At 40.4% G+C, this 18593-nt stretch overlaps 1 protein-coding gene across 1 annotated transcript in view; it reads right to left on the bottom strand.

The window, feature by feature from the left end:
* The window catches only part of LOC134803352 (uncharacterized), an 86920-nt gene extending 76824 nt beyond the window's left edge, over window positions 1-10096 (bottom strand). Inside the window, exon 1 of the mRNA XM_063776152.1 lies at window positions 9981-10096. Coding sequence (XP_063632222.1) covers window positions 9981-10052 — 72 coding nt within the window. The 5' untranslated portion in view covers window positions 10053-10096. The remainder of the gene's footprint in view (window positions 1-9980) is intronic.
* Between the last annotated feature and the right edge of the window lie 8497 nt (window positions 10097-18593).

The raw sequence follows: 18593 nt of genomic DNA, 5'->3' as shown, positions 1-18593 counted from the left end.
ACACAAGGTAGTACTCAGGGTCTGATGATGGAGCTCGAAGGTGGCGACGGGTACCTGTCTATCATGTAACTGAACCACTTCATGTTTGGGCTCGTTTGATTCGTCTCAACAAGACCTTGGACACAAGGTAGTACTCAGGATCTGATGATGGAGCTGGAAGGTGGCCACGGGTACCAGTCTACCATGTAACTGAACCACTTCGTGTTTGGGCTCGTTTGATTCGTCGCGACAAGATCTTTGACACAAGATACTACTCAGGCTCTGATGATGGAGCTCGAAGGTGGCGACGGGTACCAGTCTATCACGTAACTGAACTACTTCGTGTTTGGGCTTCGTGTTTGGTTTATCACCTAGTGTCAAAGATCTTGTTGAGACGAATCAATCGAGCCTAAACACGAAGTGGTTTAGTTGCATGGTTGATTGGTACCGGTGACCACCTTCCAGCTCCATCATCAAACTCTGAGTATCACCTGGTGCAAAGATCTTGTTGAGACTAATCAAACGAGCCTAAACACGATATGGTTTAGTTGCATGGTTGATTGGTACCGGTGACCACCTTCCAGCTCCATCATCAGACTCTGAGTATCACCTAGTGTCAAAGATCTTGTTGAGACGAATCAAACGAGCCTAATCACGATGTGGTTTAGTTGCATGGTTGATTGGTAATGGTGACCACCTTCCAGCTCCATCATCAGACCCTGAGTACTGTCTTGTGTCAAAGATCTTGTTGAGACGAATCAAACGAGCCCAAACACGAAGTGGTTTAGTTACATGATAGACTGGTACCCGTGGCCACCTTCCAGCTCCATCATCAGACCCTGTGTATCTCCAGTGTCAAAGATCTTGTTGAGAAGAATCAAACGAGCCTAAACACGAAGTGGTTTAGTTGCATGGTTGATTGGTAATGGTGACCACCTTCCAGCTCCATCATCAGACCCTGAGTACTGTCTTGTGTCAAAGATCTTGTTGAGACGAATCAAACGAGCCCAAACACGAAGTGGTTTAGTTACATGATAGACTGGTACCCGTGGCCACCTTCCAGCTCCATCATCAGACCCTGTGTATCTTCAGTGTCAAAGATCTTGTTGAGACGAATCAAACGAGCCTAATCATGTTACTACATGGTTGATTGGTATCCGTGACCACCTTAATCATCATCATTATCATCAGATCCTCAGTACCAGTTCGTTTTTAAACCCTCGTTGATACAAACTTTACAACCTATAGGTACCAAATGCAATGACGCAACATGTAAATAAGCGAGTACCTATAATTTCTTTCGAGTAATATACCTTCATAAGTACGGGTAGGGGTCTATTCATAAATTACGTCGTTTCAAATGGGAGGGGTGGGGGGGTCTGAACATCGGATGATGGTAGCATGACGTAGGAGGAAACAGAGTCATCCGAAGCATGATTTTTGGATGATTTGAGGGGTGGGGGGGTCAAAAATCGTCAAAAATAGATGACGTAATTTATGGACAGCCCCTATGTACATTTGCACTGCATTTAGTATTTTCGTACCTACCAAATAACAGTTTTAGGACTTTAAAAGTTAAGTACAGTTAGTGTTGTTATGGTTGAGTTCAATATGCTTCGCGAAGGATCAAGAATGTTTAATCCATCATTGTAGTGCGAGTGTGGCAGAAGGGATCGTAATACAGAGCTCGCACGGCCTGCCGCAGCGCGTAAAATACCTAAACTCGCTCAACGCCGAAATGAAATAGCGCTCTTAAGTGCATATCAACAAACCGGGGCCATGTTGTCTGGTCAAAACGTGTTAAAATAAAATATTGCGGTTTCGTAAACGAAACAACTTTGGTTTGAACGGAAATATTTATGTTATTAAGAAGTGATAAAATAGAATGGACAGTGTTTAGATACTAACCCGGAAAAGGTCCATAATTGAGTGCAAATGTGTATTTGAGCGAGAAATGGTTAGTTTTACGTGCATTTTGCGGACGCAAGTAACGAGTGCATTTTGAAAACAAATAACAAAAATCATGTAGTTTCCTGTAGTAAATCTATATTGAAATAGTAGAATAGTGTAGTGGGTGAAATTAGTGTCGTGATAAAGTGGTGAAAATAGTATTCATCTGCAAGAAACGTGCGTTTAACAAATAAACACGTGAGTAGAAATTTTGGCAAGCCTAGAACAATTGTAGGATATGTTAGTATATAAAACGCATTATAGCAAATTGACGTTCAGATCTTTCAAGCGTTTCAATATGAATATAATCACATGCTTTCTTGATTTTTCTAAATGGAATTCGGTTAGTAACACGTTTTCAATGGATTCCATAATAATGTGTTCGTAGGTATACACATAGGTATTTGCATTATATTACAAGGTTTTCATGTGATAAATAAAATTCTTTGTTAGTCATTTAGTGCGAAAAACACTTGAAAAATAAAACAAAACAATAAAACACTTTGTTATGAAAGCCATTGTTAAATTTGTCGTCACTTGTAACTCTCCCGTGGTCTAGTGGATATCAAAGTGGACAAATGTATGAAGATTACTTGAACATGGAGTGGGTTCGAATCCCGGCAAGCAAATAAGTTTTTTTTGTTTAGTTTTTTTTAAATAATTCGTTTTAATTTATTAGACTTGTTTGCAAGTTTATTAAGATACTTAGGATCCTTTTAGAACTTTATTTTATTTTATTTGTTTTAGTTCCGTGGTCTGTTTTTCTTACAATCTTTCTATACAAGTTATTTTGGATATGTATCTACGAGTAGCGTTATAAAATAAACTGGAGTTATGAATAAACTTATGTTCAGTATGCTATTTTTTTTTTAATTAATTACACAAACGAATTGTTGCACAATGTTTAGATAAATACCTACTTATTCTGTAACTAAGAAGGATTTATTACCTACCTAACCCTTATAATGCATTTGTATTTGTATTATGGAATACTTAAATGTTATTTTTAGTTACCCGCGCGGCATGTTTCAGAAGTGCCTAGGCCTCCATTTTCAAGCACTAACAGTGCATAAACGAGTCAGTAGGTATCACAATAGTAATTTGAATATCATGCCTAATCGTATTAGGATTCGGGATATTTCTTTTTATAGGTACGTTAAGTCAAACTGTGTGTGTTTTATGGTGTAATTAGACGTGTTAAAATATTTTCAAAACATTATAAATGTCATATTTGTTTTTCTTTCTTTTGTTTATTTATTTTATTTATTTATTTAAACTTTATTGTACAAAATACAAATAAAATGTACAAATGGCGAACTTGATGCCTAAAGGCATTAAATCCTTTATTAAGTTATTTAACTTATTTGTGAGCATGTTTGCATTATTTTGGCTGGCCAATGGGCTAATTATATAAAAACAACGTACAAGTAGAGTCAATAATTATGGTTTTAAATGCATGTATCGCATTACTGCTTTAGGTCAGTTTTTTATGTATTGGCTTTACCTGGTGATGGGGTATTGAGATTAGAGTCGTTTAAATGCCATGCAATGTACGGTTATGGGCTTCTTATAGAGTGATAGTTAGACGCTACAAACAGCCGCGTGGCCTGCCAGGGTTTGGCAGCGGAATGGTTAAGCGCGTTTCAAGTCCGACTCTTCTTGGTCTGTATACTTCCGCGGTGGTTTATTGCATAGTAGGTTGTCGATGCTGCGCGTTGAGCGACAGTAAGTGAGCGAAAGATAGGGATTATAGAGAAATTAATCGCGGAGCGTTATCATAAAATCTAACAACAAAAGTGCAGATTTTTCTTTATGTGCGTATCATTTGATTCTAATACTTAGTGTCAAAGTACTTTTAACTAGTAATTATTAAATAAATAAATCAACATAAAATAATATATATTAATTGGAAAATTGAGAGATATTAAAATCATCTGGGAATCATCTAGAAATGTTGGGCTAGTATGGGGTTAGGACAAAATGAGTAAGTTTTTTTTTTCAAATGAATTCATGGCTATAAATATAAATTTATATATTCTCATTTTGATTACTAATCGACGCGTTGGCTGTCTGTAGAAATCAGTGTGAAAGTGTAACAGAGGAGGAATGAAAATGTGTGTGCATTGAGTGTTTATAGTTATGACTTTGTGGTGATTTATGAAAGAGATGTATGATATGAGATGACGGATGCTAAGTGGACGTATGTACTTTTATTGGAAAGATTGGATTGATACAGATAGACAAAAGCTGGAGGGTAATCAAACTAGATGTGTCGGTATTTGCAGGGGAACAAACTGGGGAGGGAACGGGATACACAACTAGCCAGAAAAATCTTATCGGTAGGTTAAAATTTCGACCCATTTACAAGGGTAGGTTTTTATGGCTAGTACTACACAAGGTAATAAGACCCTTACGAAACCCACACACTCATATTGGGTGAGATATATCTGACACTCGACATATTTTAAGGGCCGTGAGCGTCTAAAAGGACGAGGCTCTTTTCAAGAGGTTAATTAGATACAATTACATATCTTATGTTGCTTTCAATATGAGGTATAATAATAATAAGCAAATATTTTGTTTATTTTGGTTTTTTTTTTGAAACAAAAATATCTTTATCATACCATATTGGGGTATTTACTTATGTCAATTTTAAGTTTGTTTATATATAAAAAAAAAATACACATCCAAACAAACTTAAAGGTCGGTATATTTTATTCAAGTATGAGACACGCGCCAAGAAAACGTGGTTGAGGGTGATAAGGCAATGAAATTGGTTCGAATTTTGGCGATGGAACTTGAAAGCTTCGTACTTATAAAAATTAAAGGTCTCTCCGTTTCGCTTGGGAGTTTTTGCTGTCTCATCAGATGCTCTTCTACGGAAGTGTACGGCGCAATTCGGGTAGAGACAAGAGTAATACTCGACGCGGCCGGGTTGAGCTGGCAAGGACGGGTTAACTAGTAGCCTATTAGATTCACAACCTAATATCTTTGGTGGAGCGAGGTGACTGGGGAAAAGTTATCATGGTTCATTGACGGAATTCTGATGAACTAATTTCAGAGCTGAGTCATTAGCGGTCACTTAGTATTGAGACACACACTACACGTTTAGAAAAGGGGGGATATATCCGACTAATCTAGAGTAGATTGAAGTCTTTTACAAATTACTGTAGTAATTCATAAAACACTTAAATCGGGGGCGAACTGTGACTAGTCGTATGCCTATTGCCTAGTATTAACCACCTTTTTCATTGAAACACAGAAAATAAAAGGAAATACCTTGTAAAACTAAAGACCTCTTCAGTCGCATATTTCATTCATGATTCCATCGAATATTCTAACAGTTGAAACTTGAAGCAATTCCATGGTAATCCATAATAGGTATCACGTGTCTTTCTTTTTTTTTATCTTTATTTTAACTTAGAAATAAACCCTCAGGAAATAATCAACAACAAATTAGTATTGACGTTGACAATAAAACTGTCATCAGTTGACATCAGTGACAGCTCGACGTTCCGTTACGCTGATGCTCTAGTACAATTTCGAAACATAAAATCTAAAAATTCATAAGATAAATAAAAATATTAAAATAATTAATTCTCTAAATTCCGGATGTCTTAAATAATATATTAGATACTAATAAACATAAAAAACTTCAATACAGGAACGTTTTTCAGAAGTAAACTAAAAATATCTCAAAGTAAAATAATGCTTACAAATTCGTACGTGATGAGTTTTCGAACGTTCCCTTTTATCATAATTTAGTCTACTCCAACTGACTACTCTACTATTGCCTATGAATGTGTGCGTAGATGTCATTAAAAATAGCTCCGTCTTTCTCTAAACTGCGTGAGTAAAAAGGACATGATTTTTGATCTGAAGTAAGCAATAGTGAACCTTAATATTTAAGACATATGGTTTAGTAAACAACCTGGAACTTATGATCTTTCTTCTTGAATCAAACCTTGTTACACGCCACGAGGTTAATGACATCTTCCTCAGTTCTGGTATCCTGGTACTTTTGGTAAACGTTTGTCTCAACAAGACACCTGTTGTCGGTTACCCGCCCGAGGCAAACGACCTCTTCTGCAATTCTGGCATCCTGGTACTTTTGGAATAGTGTTTATGCCATTAAGTCGCCGTTATGTCGCCAATATGTCGCCGTTATGTCGCTAATATGTCGCCGTTATGTCGCTATTATGTCGCCGTTAGGTCGCCGTTATGTCGCCAATATGTCGCCATTATGTCGCTATTATGTCGCCAATATGTCGCTGTTATGTCGCTATTATTTTGCCGTTATGTCGCTATTATGTCGCTATTATGTCGCCAATATGTCGCCGTAATGTCGCTATTATGTCGCCAATATGTCACCGTAATGTCGCCGTTATGTCGCTATTATGTCGCCAATATGTCGCCGTAATGTCGCCGTTATGTCGCTATTATGTCGCCGTTAGGTCGCCGTTATGTCGCCAATATGTCGCCGTTATGTCGCTATTATGTCGCCAATATGTCGCCGTTATGTCGCTATTATGTCGCCGTTATGTCGCTATTATGTCGCCGTTATGTCGCCATTAAGTCGCCGTTATGTCGCCAATATGTCGCCAATATGTCGCTATTATGTCGCTGTTATGTCGCCGTTATGTCGCCATTAAGTCTTTCTAGGTAATGTCGCTATTATGTCGCCAATATGTCGCCGTAATGTCGCCGTTATGTCGCTATTATGTCGCCAATATGTCGCCGTTATGTCGCTATTATGTCGCCAATATGTCGCCGTTATGTCGCTATTATGTCGCCGTTATGTCGCTATTATGTCGCCGTTATGTCGCCAATATGTCGCCAATATGTCGCCAATATGTCGCTATTATGTCGCTGTTATGTCGCCAGTTGTCTTTGTTTTGATTCATGTCGCCAATATGTCGCTGTTATGTCGCCGTTATGTCGCCATTAAGTCTTTCTAGGTAATGTCGCTATTATGTCGCCGTTATGTCGCCAATATGTCGCCGTTATGTCGCTGTTATGTCGCCGTTATGTCGCCATTAAGTCTTTCTAGGTAATGTCGCTATTATGTCGCCGTTATGTCGCCAATATGTCGCCGTAATGTCGCCGTTATGTCGCTATTATGTCGCCAATATGTCGCCGTTATGTCGCTATTATGTCGCCGTTATGTCGCCAATATGTCGCCGTTATGTCGCCGTTATGTCGCTATTATGTCGCCGTTATGTCGCCAATATGTCGCCGTTATGTCGCTATTATGTCGCCGTTATGTCGCTATTATGTCGCCGTTATGTCGCTATTATGTCGCCGTTATGTCGCCAATATGTCGCCGTTATGTCGCCAATATGTCGCCGTTATGTCGCCATTAAGTCGCCGTTATGTCGCCAATATGTCGCCGTTATGTCGCCGTTATGTCGCCGTTATGTCGCCATAGTAAAAAGGTATAAAAGGCCGGTGCGGAGCGTTGGGGAATCATTCATTCTTCGACCGGGCTAGCAGTGACTCTGGTTTTCGGGTGTAACGTAGTGCGGGGAAGTGAAGTTTCTCCGCGACTTTTTCTGTGTTTGTTTTTACTTGGAATTATCCTAGTGAATTTAAACTTAGAATTTGTGTCTGTGCTTGGTTTTGCGGGGATTTTAATCGTCGTAACGCTAAGTTTAGACTGTTGTGGAGATTCTTTACTGCCATGTGTGGGTTTTTAGTTATTGTGAAGTTTTCTCTACGCTGTGTGTTCTAAGTGCCTTCATGTTATGCAGGGACAATGTCAATGCATGGCCGGGGCTTGGAATTGTGTCTGTGTTTGGTTTTACGGGAAGAAATTCTCGTAACGTTAAATATAGATAACGGTGTTTAAGGGAATTTCACTTATTTGTTTAGTTAATTTAATTGTGTAATAACTTAGTTATATTAGTGCTTTCTATGGGGTATTTTTGATATTTTAAAAGCCAGATCATTGTTTGGACTGACAGTTTGTCCAGCTAACCATTCACTCCGCCTAACGGTGCCAAAGGATTGGATGGTTAGGAGTCTATTGCTCCAAGTTTGAGAGGTCTTGGCGTCTCTTTTATATCAACATAAGAGACGAATTATCTCACTAGTCTCAAGGCCCAGCTGTTTAGATGGATGTGGGGACGTCACGTGCGCGTCATCCGGAGTAATCTGGGCCCACTGAAGTCGACAGTAATTGAGACTAGGTCTCCTATTAAATTTATTTATATATTTCGGTGCTCCGGTTCATGCTAGTGCTGGTTGCGGGGGCAGACTTCTGTCGTGACTGATATTACACTTAGTCTTTGTTGTGGCAGAGTTTCCCTCGTGATTAGTGCGTGTGTGTGCTAGGGTACTGATCCACTTATATACACGGAATAGGGCGACTTATTCTTATCCACCATGCCCGCGGGCGATAAGGAGGGAGTCAAATACACTGGCCTGTAGGTTGCCTTCTCGGTTTCGCCTGCCGAACTTTACAGCTTCTCGTAGGGACCACACTTGCGTATATTACAAAGCATTAGGTCGATGGTAAGAACGAACTATGCTTTGAATGTACTAGATTAGGGACAATGGGTAGAGTTAGGGTAGAATCACACACTCATTTTATTGTTTATTAGGGTTCTTTTTTTGTTCTGGTCTATACAATTGATATGGTTGATATATATTTCTCTTTAAGGGTTTAAAAATATGGTTTCTTAATCCTAAAATACGAGTGTTTAAAAGGTGAAGGGTTCATCTGCCTAAATCTTCCTAATTTCTCATTTGTATGGGGAAAGAACCAAAGTTTCTATAAATTCTTATTTCTATTTTTCATTTCTGGTTGTCTGGTGTAGGGACGAGGTACTGAGTAATATAATCAGGTAATACATACAACAACATACAACATAATCTCTTAATTATCAATCTGGATTTAGGAACGCAAACTATTCTGTGATTGAAGAACGGTTTGCTTTAGGGAACCTTTGTCAGGCAAGAGCAGTACAAAGGATAAATTGAGTGAATACTCAATTTCGGCCTCGATTAAACATAATAATTAGTGAATAAACTCGGTACTTCGTTTATACATCTAGAAAACTAGGAATTCTGTCTAGATTATCAGCTCTGGGGAATGGGACTAAGGGATTAGCATCCCTAGCTTTTGAATATAAAAAAAGATTAGTAATTATGATGATTGATGGATACTTTGACACTTCTTTTCATCATCATCTAGGTGCGCTTAAGTTACGAAGTGTTGGTCATAGCCCTTCTGGCTAAACTGGTAGGGTAGGTGTTCCGATTAATACTTGCAAATCGGACTAAGAGCTTCCAGACCTGCATCGGGCGTACGGAGCAGCACGTGTGATTAAATCACACATCGTTTAGAAGATGATAGTTAATTATAATTAACCTTGAAATGCTAGGGTGTAAAAGAGCTTATCTCAGGAGTGCTGCTTCTATGTTATCCCGGGAGCTTAATAGGTGTGGCAGGATTTTACCAACAACATTTTTATATATTTTATATCATCATATATGCTGCAATACTTAAATACATTATAGTAAATTTTACACCATCATTTACGTTGCACTAATAAATTCTAATAATTTTCTATTTTTGTAATTCATTTTTCTTTAAATTATTTCTTACTTGCATAAATAATTATTTTATTACCATAAATATCTGTTCTCAAAATCTAGGTAATAATAAATAAAGTCAGAGTCCAAAATTTAGCTGATACTCATTAAAGAATTTGAGGTTGCTGCGGTTCACTTCAAGGGGTCCTAACCACTAGCTAGACGATCACATGGCCATATTTTAGGGGTAAATCGAAAGGGGATGTTATATTAAGGTAGGTTAGGTAGATAAGAAGGGGGGGAGATATTGAGAAGTATGTATCTGTCATTTCTTCTCATCAAACTTATCTTATTTTTAGCAGTTTAATTACTATTAAAATTATACCTAAAAACGAATGACTAACAAAAATAAATTAAACTAAGAGCTAGACAGACTAAACTAAAACTACCTAAAAAATTTAAAACCTACAAATACAAAATTGGATTTATGATAAATATGCATTTATTTGACTTACAGAACAAAATATAAAGACGTTCCCCAGCAAAGTCGCGATTACGCCGATGATAACGTAGTGCGCAGATACCATTTTCAAATACCTTCGAAAATGTCACTGCAATTGAAGGTATTATAGGTACTTAATTTAATATACATATAAGGTAGCCGCTAAAGAAGGCCCGGTTTTTCAACATGCCTACTTCCAAATTTTCATACTTTTATGTGTAAATGGGTACATTGGCTGCCTAACCTAAGGATGGATTTAAGGGCTTATGTCACATAAAAGTATAATTAAACATGTATTTAATATGAAAGTAAAGTCATATCCATAATGGAACAGATGATTTATTTCTACCTTTGTTATTATTTAATTTTTAAGAGATACGGAAATAGTTTGATAAATTATAACATTATTGTACAGCATATACTGAATTAGAATGTTCTTGTATTTTTTTTATTTTAATATTCCTTTTATACTTAGGGCATACTGAAAATTCCTGGAACTGGTCACTTGGAAAAAATAAGTCGTCTCATATATCAGAATCCAGAAACTTTCAGTATGGCCCACGTAGCAGTTACAAATTTTGTTGGTAACAATAGTGGATTGGCCTTTACACCACTTTTATGTAACGTTTTTTTTAACACAACATAAAAGTTCCATAAAAGTGTCAAAAAATAGGTGCAGTAGGTTCAGAAAAAGGAGATTTTAAAAAATCCTAGCAGTTTTTTGGATCACAATACGGCTGCCATAAATTTAATTAGCAATCTTGAGGCTTTTATCGAGGGACTGTATCGATTCGGATCCAAAATTTTTGACTTTATAAAATAGGTAATAATAACGAATAATTTATAACAAATTATGCACAAACGCTAAAAATATGAATATTGCTTCTAAAAATCGGCAATATCATGTTTGACGGAACGTACAGATTCCTTTTGTTTAATTTAAACGTAAAAAAAAATAAGAACTAGGTACGCTATTAGTAGAATCAGAAGAAAACAGTATTTGCAATACATTTAAGAGATGAAAATAAAATAAGTAATTGAAAAGGTAGGTACACATGTTGTCACATAAGGGCATTTGCTCTTTTGTCGACAAAACTGGGCACAAGAAGTTTATTGTCGAAATATCCTGTTAATTAACTTTTCATATAACATTGCAGTGTCAAAACACTTCTCAACAAAAAATAACATAGAACATACTCAGAGACTTACACAAAAGAAGCATGGCGATGGCGGCAGAGTTGCTTCACTCTCATTTTGTTTGGGGAGGGGGATATTGTAAAGTGTTATTAGTGTTCATTAAAAAAAAAAACGGAATAAAAATATTAATAATTTATTTTATAAATATTTCTCTGTAAATTAAAATTAAAATTATTAACCAAGAGCATGTCGGGCCATGCTCAATGTAGGGTTTCGTAGTTACCATTATGTCAAAATAGGGTATCGTCTTGGGTCGTCCCATTCGTTATTCGTCAAGTTCTTAAATTAGTCCTATTCTGCTTTAGTCACTCATTCTACATTGAAAGCCACCGACGATTGTGACGAATGTAGAATGAGTGACGAAAGCAGAATAGGACTAATTTAAGAACTTGACGAAAAACGAATGGGACGACCCAAGACGATACCCAAAATAGGCAAAACGGGGGCTATTAAATAGTACCTAAGTATAATGTACACTACAAGCATAAAATTAAGGTAGTACCTTTGCAGCGCTCTGTACTTACGTATTTTTACTAACAAATTTTTTTTTGCTATAACTCAAAAACGACTGAACTGATCATGTACGCTATAGTTTTCATTGAAAGTATTTATTAAGCTTTTGTTTCACGATATTTTACATATTTTTTGGACCCATGGTTCAAAAGTTAAACGGGGGGGGACACATATTTTTTTTCTTTCAGAGCGATTATTTCCGAAAATATTAACTATATCAAAAAAATGGTTGTTAAAGACCCGTATTCGTTTTGAAAGACCTATCCAACAATACACCCACTATTGGGACAAAGCAAAAAAAAATATTAAATCCCCAATACGTATACGGGAGTTACCTTTAAAAAAAATTTTTTTACAGTTTTTATTTTACCATTCTGTAGCAATGCATGATTTATGTATCCATGCCAAATTGATAGCTTTCTAGCACTAGCGATCACGGAGCAAAGCCTCGGACAGACAGATAGACAGACATGGTGAAACTATAAGGATTTCTAGGTAGTCACGAAACCCTAAAAAACCGGGCAAGTGCGAGTCGGCCTCGCACACGAAGGGTTCCGTCCCATTAGGTATCTATAAAAACGGTCACCCATCCAAGTACTGACCCCGCCCGACGTTGCTTAACTTCGGTCAAAAATCACGTTTGTTGTATGCGAGCCCCACTTAAATCTTTATTTTATTCTGTTTTTAGTATTTGTTGTTATAGCGGCAACAGAAATACATCATCTGTGAAAATTTCATCTGTCTAGCTATCACAGATCACGAGATACAGCCTGGTGACAGGCGGACGGACGGCGTCTTAGTAATAGGGTCCCGTTTTACCCTTTGGGTACGGAACCCTAAAAATGAATACTTTATGCGGTACTTACATTTTTTAAAGTTGTAATTTTTTATGATACTTTTCGGCACAGTGAGCAAAAGCGAAATAAGGCCTTAAATCCGTCGTTACCCAAAAATTAGGTGTTACCGTGTGTGTGACCGCCGGAGGTGCCCCCGCATGGCAAATACGGATCGAGCGACGTATCAGCTCTTTTAGGACTCTTATCGCAAAGCTAATCTGCTTCAGGGGGGGCAACAATCGCCCCCGAGTAATGCGCTTTGTAAACCAGGCATTCGCGGGGACGGATATCAGGCCCCGCGACTACATGGCCAACGTTACGGAGCGCATCGACTTTCTGAAGCAGAAAGTCTATGCATGGGCAAACCGTATTCGCCGCTACAGAGAGCGTGTGGACCGATTCCAGCAGAATCGTCTTTTCCAGAGTGACCAAAGGAAGATGTACCGAAGGTGGGAGGAAACCAACCTTCGTGCGTCCGACTCACGGCCACCGGATGCTACTGTCATGAATGACTTCTGGCGTAGCATCTGGTCGGTTCCTGTCGGACACACTGAGGGGAGTTGGATGAGTGTTGTCGAGCGTGAGTGCGAGTCCATCGAACCTATGGGGGCAGTCACCATCAGCCCCGATGACGTAAGTTGTGCCATCCGAACGGCCCAGAACTGGAAAAGTCCTGGGCCAGATGGATTGCACAACTTCTGGCTAAAATGGTTCCGATGCTCGCACTCCTGCTTGGCAGCACAATTTCAACAAGCTCTCGAGCTTGGTTCTCTCCCACCTTCCTTAACAACTGGTGTCACCTTCCTGCTCTATAAGTCCGGTAGTACCACGGAAGCGAAGAACTACAGACCCATCACATGCTTGCCTACACTCTACAAGCTCCTTACATCCATTTTGAGAGCAAAAATCAACGCGCACATTGTCGCAAACAATATTTTGGCCTCTGCTCAAAATGGATGTAGGGTTGGGTCCCGTGGTACTAAAGAGCTCCTCCTCATTGACATGACCATCTGCCAACAAATCCGGCGGAACAAGGGGGCCCTCTCAGCCGCTTGGATTGACTACAAGAAGGCCTATGATTCGGTGCCTCATTCATGGCTGGGGAGGGTCTTAGAGCTGTATAAAGTTGATGCAGCTTTGAGAGCCTTCCTAAGCGCGTGTATGGGGCAGTGGACCACAGTCCTTCGTCAACCAGGAGGCGGGGATGACCGACCTGGCCCGCAGGATTTTATAAGGATTGAACGAGGAATCTTTCAGGGCGACAGTCTGAGTCCCCTATGGTTCTGCCTAGCTCTGAATCCCCTCAGCACCCTGCTGAAGGATTTGGGACTAGGTTGCCGGCTTCGGAGAGAGGGTGAAGTCATTTCTCACCTTCTGTACATGGATGACCTCAAATTATTTGCACCAAATAGCCAAGACTTGTTGGAGCTACTGAAAACCACCGAAGTCTTCAGTAGTGCCATCCACATGGAGTTTGGTGTCGATAAATGTGCGGTTATGCATGTACAGCGGGGGAGGGTTGTAAATTCAACAAATTTACAACTTTCTGAAACAATGTCTTTCAGATCTATCTCTGAATCAGAAACCTATAAATACCTTGGTATGTCACAGTCGTTGGGTATTGAGGACGAGGGTATTAGACGTTCGGTGAAGGAGCGCTTTTTCAGTCGGCTCACAAAAGTCCTTAACAGTCTTTTGTCAGGAGGCAACAAAGTGCGCGCCTTCAACGCCTGGGTAATGCCCCTACTCACTTACTCCTTTGGCATACTAAGGTGGACTCAGACCGAGCTGGACGCCCTGGATCGGAGGGTCCGGTCACTGCTCACCACACATCGCATGCTACACCCACGCTCGTCAGTTATGAGATTGTACATCCCACGGAAGTGTGGAGGCCGAGGCTTCCTAAACGCCAAGGATCTCCACAACCGCGAGGTGTACAATCTCAGGAATTATTTCCTTAACAACGAGTGTGGGATGCATCGTGATGTGGTGGCAGTAGACAGGAACCTCACGCCGCTCTCCTTGGCAAATGAGAACTGGCGCAAACCTGTGGTACTAAGTACTGCGGATCGCAAGGCGGCATGGGAGAGTAAGGTGCTACACGGGCGGTTCTACAAGGCCCTCACGGGACCCGATGTGGACCTGCTCGCGTCGGTGAACTGGTTACGATTCGGGGACCTCTTCGGAGAAACCGAGGGTTTTGCCTGTGCAATTGCGGACGAAGTGATGATGACGAACAACTATCGGAAATATATCCTGAAGGACGGTACGGTCGACATTTGTCGGGCATGCCGCCGTCCCGGAGAGTCACTCAGGCATATCATTTCCGGTTGTTCTCATCTTGCTAACGGCGAGTACTTGCACAGACATAATCTCGTAGCCAGGATTATTCACCAGCAACTTGCTCTTCTGTATGGCCTTGTGGACCGCGAAGTACCGTACTACAAGTACTTACCTGCGCCTGTTCTCGAGAATGGTCGTGCCACGCTCTATTGGGATCGATCTATCATCACTGACAGGACTATTGTCGCCAATAAGCCTGACATCGTGCTGATAGACCGATTGCAGCGCCGGGCCGTGCTCGCCGACGTCACCATCCCCCATGATGAGAATCTCGTGAAGGCCGAGAAGGACAAGTCCAGTAAGTACCTAGACTTGGCTCACGAGATAACCGCCATGTGGGATGTTGATTCGACGATCATTGTCCCGATAGTCGTTTCAGTGAACGGTCTAATAGCGAAGAGTCTCGACCAACACCTAGAGAGACTCTCGCTGGGTGGTTGGATCAAGGGTCAGATGCAGAAGGCGGTAATTTTGGACACGGCGCGTATAGTACGTCGGTTCCTCACTCTGCGGCCCTGACCACCGGCAGCTTGGGCCAAGCCCCGCTGCCGGCGGCAATCTAGGTTAGGTTTTTTATAATGTGTTTATATGTATTTTATATTGTTTTGTAAATGTTTTTATATTTTACTTTTATATTCATATTATAAATTACCTAACTTAAGAGGAGAAATAAATAAGGAGAATAAATATAAGGCAGGCATTTATTAGGCAGGCGTCCGGTTTTTTACCCCATAGCTCAGTTCTTAGTCCATCGCTTTCACCCAATAACCTAGTTCATTTTAGATTCCATCAACTCTCAATAGTCCTTACACCCTGGCGGGTGCTGCCTCTGCGTGCGTCCCATGACACGGGCAAGGGCAGCCTCCGCTCGGTGTGCCCCTTACATTTCATTAAAGTGTCAAAAGGGCCTCTACGTGTTGGCTTCGGCTCCGCGCACGCCTCCCAAAGGTCCGGAACACCATTGTTCCGTGATGGGAAAGACAAATAAATATAAATAGGCCTTCTTTGGCGCAGGCACCTACCTTATTTCTCTGCAAGTAACAGCAAGTAATAAGTATAATAACGACTAGATAGGAACTATTAAACCTTTTTATACCCATGGAAATTGATTATGGTATTGATTGCCATGCATTGATGAGCAATAATAGTAATTCGTTCTGCTGGTTAGATAGGGTAGATATGTACCTATAGAAAATGTAAATAAGTGGTCTAAGTAAAAAAACCGGCCAAGTGCGAGTCGGACTCGCGTTCCAAGGGTTCCGTACATTAACCAATTTATAACAATATATTTTTTATATGTGAAACGCGAGTGAATTGCCTTTAAAAAATCCGTAGGGGTCGGATCAAAAACTAAGTTATTAGTCCGACTCACGCTTGACTGCATATTTCTAATAGGTTTTCCTGTCATCTATAGGTAAAGAACTATTTTGTATATTTTTTTTTCAAAATTTTAGACCCAGTGGTTTTGGAGATAAAGGGGGGGAATGGTCATATTATGTATATAGAGCATGAATTTTATACCACTAAAGGGTGCCTACAAGGAGGCGTTTTACTTCTTGCAATCATGTCAGGCCAAGACTTTGATACACAAGGATATGCCGACGACCTTGTAGTCATCGTCAAAGGCCCTTGCCTCAACACAATATCCAACCTAATGCAAGGAGCTCTAAACACAATATTCAAATGGTGTAGAGATAATGACTTGTCCATTCATCCGAGCAAGACTGTAATAGCCATTTAACCATTCACAAGGAAACGGAAGCTCGATAAACTCACAAAACCAAGACTTAATGGACAAATAATACCGTTCTCGGCAGAGGTCAAGTATCTAGGGTCACCTTTGACCAAAAGTTAACTTGGAACCCTCACCTGAGAGACATTATACAAAAAGCGAAAATGGCCATGTGGTCATGCTGTCGAATGGCAGGAGCAAGATGGGGCTTAAGATCCAAATTGCTATGTGGTTATACACAGCGGTAGTGAGGCCAATTGTCACCTACGCCTCCGCAGTCTGGTGTACCAAAACCAGCCAAAAAACAGCAATAGACACTCTAAACAGCCTGCAACGCACGGCTTGTTTAACAGTAACAGGCGCCTACTCCTCGACACCGGGAGCGGCCCTAGATGCACTGCTGGACATCATACTACTCCACTTGCAGGTGCAAAAGGAGGCCAAGCAGTGCGTCTACAGAATATGCACGCTAAACAGGCCAAAATGGCGCTCTCAGGCATTAACCAATCTAAAGGCCTGGGTTTTGGCGAATAGAGCCCTTAGCATGCCCATTGATGACACGCACACCGAATGTCATCTCACCAAACTGTACACTATTGGGCACACTGGCCTCAATCTTCCAGGCAGAAGTCTTCGCCATCAACAAATGTGCGGAGATCAACCTGGATAGAAACCTAAGACACCAGCTTATCTACATCAACTCAGACAGCCAGGCTGCTCCCCTGGCACTAGAATCCCTTGAGTCAAACTCAAAACTAGTCCAGAACTGTAAAACAAACCTAAATGCACTGGCTTACTCCAACAAAGTTACACTTAGATGGGTACCAGGGCACTCCGACATTAACGGAAACAAAGAAGCGGACGAACTTGCTAGAAAGGGCGCAGACACACCCCTGGTCGGCCCAGAACCCTTCTGTGGAAGCACAAAACGAGATGCATATTCTCTGCTCAGCAACTTAGAAAAAACGAGAGCAATCGATTGGTGGAAGTTCGTTAAAGGACAAGAACACTCGAAAGCTCGATCAAAGGGTTCAACAGCAAAACTGCTAAGGAGCTTTTAAGACTCAAAAGGCACAAAACCTGCGCGGTGACCAGAATACTGACTGGACACTGCAAGTTGAACAAACATATGTTTCAAATTGGCAAGAAACAAGATGCGACATGCAGGTTCTGTCAGGAGTCAGAGGAGACTGCAATGCACATTCTCTGTTCTTGTGGACTACTAATGTCAAAAAGAAGTACCTACCTAGGGCGACACGTAGTGCAACCCTATGAGGTACAAAACATTACGGCCCAAAGAATCTGGAACTTTCTGGATGCAACGGGCATTAGTAATGAACTTAAAGGGCCGTCACAATAGATCAATGCTGGTCAATGCGACACTAGGGCCACAACACCACAATAATAACTAGTGGCTCTGTGAGCTGTAGACCTCGCGAGCAGAGCTTAAAACTGAATAAATGTATGGTTCCGCTGTTTAGAAGAATTTAGAGAATCTAATTTGACCATAAAAACTTAACTATCAATTGCTTACAAAATTCGAGAATTTGTTTAGATATGCGACCTGTAGAGTAGAACATATGGACATACGAAACAATTTTTGGCTAACAGGCCAATTCAAACTTACACTGATATCAGAAAGACATCTAACTGATGTCATATAGTTATCGTGCATTTCACTCGTTCTTGTCCGTATATGTATTGGCGCACGCGAGACGCACGATGACTACTAAATAACATGATAAAAATATCATCCCGATGTCAGTGTACGGTCGATGCCCCTTAAGTATCCACGTCGCCATACTAATTGTATAGAAAAGTGGATAGAGTTAGACCAAGAAAAGTCTGCAGAGATTTTGACAGCACACGCAGTGCCAATGTTATTTGTGCCAGTGTCAAAATCTCTGCAGACTTTTCCCGGTCGAGTGTGGCCCATAATTTCCGAAAATCATTTTTTCTTCGAGGCAATTACTCCGTTCTCATATTTTGCGTTGCCCATAATTTC

The sequence above is a fragment of the Cydia splendana genome, chromosome 26 (genome assembly GCF_910591565.1).
Source record: "Cydia splendana chromosome 26, ilCydSple1.2, whole genome shotgun sequence".
Classification (NCBI taxonomy): domain Eukaryota; kingdom Metazoa; phylum Arthropoda; class Insecta; order Lepidoptera; family Tortricidae; genus Cydia; species Cydia splendana.
The sequence above is the reverse complement of the archived record's forward strand: the minus strand, read 5'-3'. Positions and strand labels throughout refer to the sequence as shown.